The sequence below is a fragment of the Leptodactylus fuscus genome, chromosome 5 (assembly GCF_031893055.1).
Source record: "Leptodactylus fuscus isolate aLepFus1 chromosome 5, aLepFus1.hap2, whole genome shotgun sequence".
NCBI lineage: Eukaryota > Metazoa > Chordata > Amphibia > Anura > Leptodactylidae > Leptodactylus > Leptodactylus fuscus.
In genome coordinates, this window is record NC_134269.1 from 83839817 (window position 1) to 83849893 (window position 10077).

A 10077-nucleotide genomic window follows, 5' to 3' on the forward strand; every position below is an offset into this window, starting at 1 on the left:
TTCTTAAGGGTATGCTGTTGCTTTCACAAGGTTGAAAGATGTAATGAAATATCACAGAATAAACTGACATAAACCACAGCTCAAGTTGTGCTGTGTCTTTATTTTGCATCATGTGGGCAAGTTTTACTTCGTTTTCAACCAGTTTAATGTTTTACTGTACAACACAGTGAAATAGTATTTGGCAGGTCCACTGCAACTATTGTGTATACATCTTATGTGGACATAAACTAAGAGTTCTTGTGAGCTCTTCTGTAAAAGATCAGATGACTAGTTACATCTGACAAAACAGGAAAGTATAAACTGCATGCAACAGAAGTACAGAAGAGAAACACCTAAAAATAAATTGACATCAACTTTACAATTAAAAATAAATAAATAAATTTTAACTCTACACAACTTGTGGTAAAATAATGGATTGTTCTTCAATAACCCGCTATTAGAATGGAAAAAAGTGGTAATCTAACTTGTTTGTAAATAAAAGTTCAATGGCTTTTACACACTGTGCATGCGGCAGATGTGTAAGCTGAAGTTCTTAAGTCATGATACAAAATATGAAACAATCTCTTAACTTTACCTGCAATATATTGAACTAGTATGTTGCAGAGGAACTGCAACCTAGAAGACACAGGTGACACTTTGGTTTAATTTAGGAGCATGCAACTGGTTTACTTCTCAGGAACGGAAAAAGGGGCTGGTGGGCTCTGAAGCAAAAGCTCAGTTTGAGCCCCCTGCACAATTTCTCCTCACAAGTCTGCCAACTCCCCCCCCCCCATACTGCCACACCGCCCCCACACACACACACACACACACACACACACACACACACACACTTTCCCTCTGTACATTTTAACATTCACATTTTCGTTTTCTATCTGGGCCTCGAGTTCCATAGAGATTTGTTCACAATATATCTATGGACAAATGTTTCTCATCATTGCCACCTCCTGTCAATATCCCCCATGCAGTAACTTGCTCCATTTTGCACCATAGCCTTCCTCCACAGAATTGCTCCTTGACTATAAGCTTGCCAACAGTTACTTTTGGCATTAAATGGTAAATTTTCTTCTTTCTGACAGAAAGGCCCAAGACACAGAGGTGACTACTATAGTTACGCCAGTGGTAAGCCCAGAAGTGAATAACTAGCTTCTTATACCACTATAAAGCAGTGTAAGAGCGTTCTGGAATATGAAAAGAAAACCCTTTAAATGCACAGGTGTGGATCGACATTTTGAGATTCAGGAACATCTAGAGCAGGGGTAGGGAACGTACGGCTGCCCAGCTGTTGCAAAACTACAACTCCCAGCATGCATACTTGCTCTGCTGTTCTTGGAACTCCCATGGAAGTGAAAGGAGCATGTTAGGAGTTGTAGTTTCACAGCAGCTGGAGAGCCAAAGGTTCCCTATCCCTGATCTAGAGGGAGCAGTTTGAGAATTGTAGTGTACATTTTATCTAGTAAAAAGTCTTAATATTTCATGATCTTAGTTTCTAAAGAAACAGAAGTCACAAACATTAAACTTCTCCATCAAGCTTACAGTGTTGGCCAAAAGTATTAGCACCTCTGCAATTCTGTCAGATAATACTCAATCACAAATTCTTTGGTATTATTATCTTCATTTAATTTGTCTTCAATGGAAAACCTCAAAAAGAATGGTCAGAAAGCCAAATTGGATATAATTCCACACCAAACAAAAAAGGGGGTGGACAAAAGTATTGGCACTGTTTGAAAAATCATGTGATGCTTCTTTAATTTGTGTAATTAACAGCACCTGTTACTTACCTGAGGCACCTAACAGGCGGTGGCAATAACTAAATCACACTTGCAGCCAGTTGAAATGGATTAAAGTTGGCTCAACCTCTGTCCTGTGTCCTTGTGTGTACCACATTGAGCATGGAGAAAAGAAAGAAGACCAAAGAACTGTCTGAGGGCTTGAGAAGCAAAATTGTGAAGAAGCATGAGCAATCTCAAGGCTTCCTCACAAGTGTCATCAAGAAGTTTAAAGCCCATGGCACTGTGGCTAACCTCCCTAGATGTGGACGGAAAAGAAAAATTGACGAGAGATTTCAACGCAAGACTGTGCGAATGGTGGATAAAGAACCTCAACTAACATCCAAACAAGTTCAAGCTTCCCTGTAGTCTGAGGGTACAACAGTGTCACCCCGTACTATCCGTCGGCGTCTGAATGAAAATGGACTGCATGGTAAGATACCCAGGAAGACCCCACTTCTTACCCAGAGACATAAAAAAGCCAGGCTGGAGTTTGCCAAAACTTACCTGAGAAAGCCAAAAACGTTTTGGAAGAATGTTCTCTGGTCAGATGAGACAAAAGTAGAGCTTTTTGGGAAAAGGCATCAACATAGAGTTTACAGGAAAAAAAGAGGCCTTCAAAGAAAAGAACATGGTCCCTACAGTCAAACATGGCGGAGGTTCCCTGATGTTTTGGGTTTGCTGCCTCTGGCACTGGACTGCTTGACCATGTGCATGGCATTATGAAGTCTGAAGACTACCAACAAATTTTGCAGCATAACGTAGGGCCCAGTGTGAGAAAGCTGGGTCTCCCTCAGAGGTCATGGGTCTTCCAGCAGGACAATGACCCAAAACACACTTCAAAAAGCACTAGAAAATGGTTTGAGAGAAAGCACTGGAGACTTCTAAAGTGGTCAGCAATGAGTCCAGACCTGAATCCCATAGAACACCTGTGGAGAGATCTCAAAATGGCAGTTTGGAGAAGGCCCCCTTCACATCTCAAGGACCTGGAGCAGTTTGCCAAAGAAGAATGGTCTAAAATTCCAGCAGAGCATTGTAAGAAACTCATTGATGGTTACCGGAAGCGGTTGTTCACAGTTATTTTGTCTAAAGGTTGTGCTACCAAGTATTAGGCTGAGAGTGCCAATACTTATGTCTGGCCCATTTTTGGAGTTTTGTGTAAAATGATCAATGATTTGCCTTTTTTTTTTCATTCTCTTTTGGGTTTTTTTCATTGCAAGCAAAATAAATGAAGATATTAATACCAAAGAGTTTGTGCTTGCAATCATTTTCTGGAAGACAATGAGTATTATCTGACAGAATTGCAGGGGTGCCAATACTTTTGGCCAACACTGGATATAGATATGTATTGATCTATTATTGCCAGCAGTTTTATCAGTTCACAGTTCTTTATACCTTGCCTTCCTGTAATGTTCTTTTCCAGGTCATGTTGCGAATGCTTGTTGTGGAGAGGAACAGTATCCTTACTTAACCTGAAGTCAAACTACAAAACACAGAAGAGTTTATATTAAAACCACATGTAGTCAGCCACACATTAGCTTACTTTTATTCCAGCTGTTGAGCACTCTTTTTACCGCACTGTATGTTTTTTGGTGCTGTAAAATAAATTGGTCACATTTACATGATGTTAGGAAGTGCTTATTTTAAGAAATACCAGACAAAAACTCAACTCCTATATAAAAAGATCACACTAATCCTCCATGACACTTATTCATAATGCGCAAATCCTGATTTTGGAAATGAGGGGTAAAGGTTTGCATATGCAGGAAAGTGGCATTCAGCAGTTCCCATATAGCGCCATTCATTTTTTTTAAAATGCACATTAACCTTTAGTCTAGGGTTACCCACCAACAGTGGCCACAACTCCTCTCACACAGGCAAAGATCGCTGCATCACCCTGCAACTCTTTCACTAATGTAAGTAAATAGTGCAGTACTGCAACCCCGAGGGTGATGTCACTGTTGTCTAGACACAGAAAAGGAACATCCAGAAGTGCTTAATACTAAAAGTCACAATTGCAGCACCCTCGGGGGTCACACTTGCATTAGTGGAAGAGTGACAGGGTGATCTTTGGTCACACGATGGGATTTGTGGCCAGAGTTGCCTTGCAGCCTTAGCCTAAATTGAACAAATAAAATTGCAGCTGTTTGCACTGGTTGGTAAATTGTGCCTGAAACACAGAAAATGGGACACAACCTTAAAAAAAAGCATATATTATCCAATGGACCGGAAGAATGGACATTCAATGCTATTATGAACCTAGTGTAATACTGTCTAGTACTCAGACAATGTAAACATAAACTAGGCAGTCTTAAAGGGGCTCTATCACTAGATTTACGTGTTATGAGCTAAAGATATGCATAAATAGCCTTTAAAAAGGTTAATTACTGTGGAAATTGATATGCAAATGGGCTTGATCCCAATCTGTGCCCGGTGTAAAGCGCTATCGGTCCCGGGACCGTAGCACTTTAGTGTCAGAAGGGCGTTTCTGACAGTTAGCCAGGGACGTCCTTCTGCCTCGCGGCGCCAATCACGCTGTGCTGTGGAGCGGGGAGGAACGCCCCCTCCCTCTGCTCACACAGCTCGTCCATAGACAAGTATTATCAGGAGCGGGAGGGGGGAGTTCCTCCCCGCTCCACAGCACAGCGCGATAGGCGCCGTGAGGCAGAAGGACATCCCTGGCTAAGTGTTAGAAACACCCTTCTGACACTAAAGCGCTACGGTCCCGGGACCGATAGCGCTTTACACTAGGCACGGATCGGGAAAGCTGACAGTGCACTGAATTCAGCGCACTGTCAGCTTTCCAGCAGTATATAAAACTGCATGTGCCCGATTTGATGAAAGGTCCTCTTTAATAAGTGCGCTGTAAGCAACATACACCATTTTCAAGACACAGATTGCTCCACAATTCTGCTATATTTTCATTAGTAATTCTGTCCCATTGTGTCCTGCACAAATGACTTTTGTCCACTGGATTCAAATTTTAACCCCTTCCCAATATCCACCACAACAGTACGGTGGATGCTAGGTCTCTAGAGATGGGGCCACCCTGAAGCAGAGAGGCTGCTATAGCCACTGTGTCACCGCTGTATTGCACAGCAGAGACCCATAGATAATGCCCGCGATAAGCGTATGCAGTGTCCACAGGCATTGCTGTTTGTGATGCCCACCTAAAGTTAAAGGGGTTATCCAGCTTCCAAAAATTATCTTCATATAGCCACAGCAGTGCCAAACACTCACTGTCCCCTTGTGCAGCCTTTGATTGACTTTACTTGCTTCTCCTTACATCAATGTTATTTACATGTAAATGATTCCGGGGACAACCTACATTTCCCATGATTCATCAGCCAGCTCTCACTCTCTGTGTTTGCTGCTCACAAAGGGGGGGGGGAGATTTGGCTTGCAAACAAAACATCACAGCAGCATATGACTTCAGATTTGAGAGTGATTTATTACCTTTGATGTCATTGCAGAGAAGAGTGGAGAAGGGAGAGCAGGCAGACGGATCATGGGAAATGTAGTTTGTCCACACATTCACTGCATGTACATAACTGTGATGCAAGAAGCAGCAAAGGAAAATAAAACTAAGCAAAGGCTGCACAAGGGAGTGTAGAGTATTTATCACTGCTGTGGATGTATTTGCAGATAATTTTTGAGAGTTGAATATCCCCTTTAAACTTAGCCTCCCAGGGCTGGCCCAACCAACCCAGTTCCTTTTCTTTTGCAGCGAGAGCCTTCCTGCTCCTACAGAAGCCAAGAGTCTAATAAAGGCTCCAAGGCCCGACTTCTCAAGCGGGGTTCCTCTGTCCACTTGAGAAGTCGGACATCTTCTCTTGCGGACAGGGAAGGACGGGCACGGAGTGCAAAAGAACGCACCCGATGCCCATTCAAGTGAATGACAGGTGTCACGGACACATCTAGTGTCCGCTCCTAGTGTCCGTGACAGATTTTGAGCGGACACTAGGAGCGGACACTACATGTCGGACACCGACGGTAGTGTGAACGCCCCCTTAGGCGCCATGGAATCAATGGTGCTACATAAACATTCTGTAAAAGCAGTGTGACCATGGAATTTCAACTTCATAGGGGGACTGGATTGCCTGCATTTATATATACACACACATTACAAAAGACATGGGTATTAGGTTTCTGGTGATGGCGCATTTATCCAGGGAGTTGGGAGGTTTTCCTATAACATAAGGCAAGCATCTGTCTCAGAGGGTTTTTTTTGATGTTCTTGTTTGTATTTTGTTTCTCAATTTGTAAAAGCTATATGAAACACTATAAAAAAAATACATGGATTACAAAGAAACAAATATTATAGCAATATGAGCTGGCTTTACCTGTTTATTTTTATCTGTTACAGGGGTAGCTTGTAAAACCAAATGAAGGCCACAGTTATTTACCTGCAGAAGGGAGAATATTTCTATTATTGATAATTACAAGATATCACACAAAGATATCTTATAGTTTGTAATTCATTAAAATGGGTATTTCGGAACTTTTATGGAAGATCCTAACACCTGCAACCCCCATAACTATCTGAAGTAGTAGCAGCATTTCCTGATGGCATGTTCATTAGTCACATAGCCTGATCGCAGTTCAGTCCTATTCAATTTAATGGGCTACGTTGCGATATCAAGCACAGCCGCTATACAGCAAACACTGTGCTCACTTGAACACTGCAACCTAGCCAAATTGTTGATTCGCAAGGGGCCCAATTGTCAGGCCGCCAACGATCTTTAATTCGTGACCTATCCAAAGGATAGGCCATAAATTATTTAGACTGCAAAACCCAAGTATGGCAATGGCCTAATGGTTCCCCAATAATGTGCGATGCCCTGAATTTGCTAATCTATTAATAAAATACACGGAGGGGATTAAGCATATTAGAGAGGGCTGAGGCTTTTGCATTCTGAGTACAACTGAAATAGTCTTCTACGAGTGTCCCCAACAATGTATAGGTGCATGCATGTTCTGTATCATCTTATGCAATCGCTGGCAGCGAGGAACATACCTAGGAAAAAACAGACCCCATAGCAAGCCCCCTTTAATGACCCCCGCCCCCCCAGGTATATTGTTCATTAGCCCCCTTTACTCGCCCCATAAAGTAGTTGCCTCCTATACAGGCCCCCACAGTGACTTCTATCCATTAACTATTGCAGCTGAGATCTACTTACTCATCAGGACCTAATGTGTGGCGTCTACTGGAGGCTGAAGGAAGCCCTAAGCAGGGGCAGGGGTGGATAAAAAGCAGTGGGCGCCAGGGGGCACATTTGGTCACATTTTGATGTTGCTGCCAATGGTCTGCCACCACTGACAGGTACCATAGGTTTCATCATATTTCACATTACATAGCATTATATATCGTGCCACGGAGTCCCCCATACCATGTGGCAGCATATAGCACACAGTTTACCATTAAGAACAATGAATAGATGCTTCTCCATACCATACCATTCTGCCACCATTGGCAGGCATTACACAGCACTTGCCTTTATAGTGTAGGGTACAGCCATTGCTGCTTCACCAGTGATACAGAACATACAGTACATTGGTTTAGTCACACATGAAGAAGACAGACAGACAGACATGTAGCTGGTGGGCTTGACTACATGGGCAGGCACACACAGGCATTAAACACAAAGCCAGTTACTCACATTAGACACCAGCCGCCCTCGGTATTTGCTAGGCAGCATGTTTTATCCCCGGTAGTACATGGCTAGCAGGAATCAGGGTAAAGGCGGGTAATAATGACATAGAATTACTGAATGTGCCCCCCTTTACTGATGAATGGCAATGGTATAACCCCTCACACACAATACGAAGATGGGCTCTTCCACATCTCTGTCAGGTGGCGCTCGCTGTTTCCACGGAAACCGCCCGCCCCTCCCCGTTCCCTACACGCTGAACGCCAATAACTCCGCCGCTTGTCGGCCTCCATGGTAACGTAATGTTGCTACAAACTATATCGGCGCATGCGCGTCAGGGCAGTGTGCGGCGGAGATGTGTGCTGCTCTTCTTCAGAACGAGTCTTGAGCTCGCTGGTTAATGAAGGAATGCGCCGCGAAAACTCTGAGGTCCAGGGTTATCGGCCATGTCACCAAAGGGCTTGGGTGTTGTAATGGTTTGTCTGACTACCTTATCTGTCCTGGCTATATGCAGCGCCTAGTGTTGGAGCCTGTGATAATGCTGTACTGTCCCTTTAAGCTAGGGCTCCATGGCAGCTGTTTGTCACATGATGAAAGATCACCTTGTCACCCTTTCACAAATGTATTTGAATGGAGTCACATTACAGCCCAGGGAATGAGGTGAACACGACTTCCAGTTGCAAAAAGAATCAAATTGGGTTCAATGGTTTTTTTTTTTTTTTTGAAGCTCCAAGTCGCAGTCCGAGCGCTCTCAGGTCGCAGTGCAACTCCATTCGCTTACATTAGCATACTTCCCAACTTTTGAAGAACCGAAAGAGGGACAAAATGTGCAATTTTTCATGTGCCCGCACACAGTATAATCCTCCTACAGTCACCCGTAAATTATATGTCCCCCCTCCATCTCTGCCCCCAGTTTCATATACACCCTTCATCTGCCCCCAGTTTCATGTTCCCCCTCCATCTCTGCCTAGATTCATGTCCCCCCCTCCATCTCTGTCCCCAGATTCATGTCCCCCCATCTCTGCCCCCAGATTCATGTCCCCCCATCTCTGCCCCCAGATTCATGTCCCCACATCTCTGCCCCCAGATTCATGTCCCCTCCATCTCTGCCCCCAGATTCATGCCCCCCCTCCATCTCTGCCCCCAGATTCATGTCCCCACATCTCTGCCCCCAGATTCATGTCCCCTCCATCTCTGCCCACAGATTCATGCCCCCCCTCCATCTCTGCCCCCAGATTCATGTCCCCTCCATCTCTGCCCCCAGATACATGTCTCCACATCTCTGGCCCCAGATTCATGCCCCTCCATCTCTGCCCCCAGATTCATGTCTCCAACTCTCTGCCCCCAGTGTCATGCCGTCCTCTCCTTCATCTGCCCCCAGTTTCACGTTCCACCTCAGTGTACACATTACACTTACCTTCTCCTCGTTCCCTCGCCGCTCTCTCTCTCGCGCACAGTTGTAGACGCGATGTGACGTCATCACATCGCGTTTACACAGCCAGTAGGCGTCGTTCAGCGGCGAAGCAAGGAGCTGAACTGTGACAGCTCCTTGCTTCAGCCGCATATGTGTTCAACTCAGATCTGCGTCCTCTGGACGCAGATCTGAGTTGAAATCAGGACATACCTCCCTCCAACCGGGACCGCGGGACATGTCACCGTAATCGTGAATGTCCCACGGAAATCGGGACGGTTGGGAGGTATGCATTAGACTAGAGCTACACAGTGACTTAGGCTAGGTTCACATCTGCATTTGATCGCCGTTTGGAGATTTCGTCCATAATTCCGTTTGAAAAATGTAGGATTTTTCTGGCAGAAAGTAGACGAACCCCATTATAGTCTATGTGGCGCGGCAGGTAACTGCTTTTTAAGCGGATTGGGTTTTTGTTTTTTGGATCCCGAAGTGGTCTCAAAAAACAGAAACCCAAATGCATGTGTGATCCTAAAGTCTGTAACTCTTGTTGACTAAAGTCAATGGGCACATTTATGAAGCTACTTGCGCCTTTTTTGGCATATAGTGGGCCTTTTTGAGGTCTTTCTCTGCTCTATGCTTAATTTATGAAGCATTTGCTTGTTTGTTTTTTCATACTGTAATACTTGTTTCACAACTTTTGCTTTTAACGAGAAAAGGGGATGTAGCCAAAACGAAGAGCCTTTTTGTGCTGTATTTATGAGGCACAAATATAATTCATTCCATGGGCAACGTAAAAGAGCCCGGCAGGTTAGAATGCAATAGAAAGGGGCAATTACACCTCATTGACCAAAAAAGGGGCAAAGAGCACATGGTCTAAAAAGGCGCATCTAAACTAACTAATGTGCACATAATTTAACAAGGAAATATGCAGACATCATAAAAGAGCACCACAGTAAAACTAGTCTAAAAAAAAAAAGCTCACCTGTGAAAGGTATGGCCAAAAAATAGGCATATGATAACTAACCCCCATTGAGTGGAGCCTCATTGTCACCCCTAGTGACTGTGTTGAACACTGTTTGAAATTTTTGCGACTTGAAGTTGCGGCACACTAAAGCCACAGTAACATTAGCAAAAGGAGTCAAAGGGTCACATGCCGGGAGTCGCATCCAAAGTCGCCATATAGCCCTAGCCTTAGTGCAGGAGTCACAGCAATCTATAAATGTCAATCTTTTTAATATCCATCCACCAA

General features: G+C 44.1%; 1 protein-coding gene across 1 annotated transcript in view; it reads right to left on the minus strand.

The window, feature by feature from the left end:
• Positions 1–7614, minus strand: part of LOC142203106 (leucine-rich repeat-containing protein 49-like) — a 115544-nt gene extending 107930 nt beyond the window's left edge. The window contains exons 1-3 of the mRNA XM_075273599.1: positions 7427–7614; positions 6110–6172; positions 3162–3249 (exon numbers count right to left, since the gene is read on the minus strand). Coding sequence (XP_075129700.1) covers positions 3162–3249; positions 6110–6172; positions 7427–7465 — 190 coding nt within the window. The 5' untranslated portion in view covers positions 7466–7614. The remainder of the gene's footprint in view (positions 1–3161; positions 3250–6109; positions 6173–7426) is intronic.
• Positions 7615–10077: the final 2463 nt, after the last annotated feature.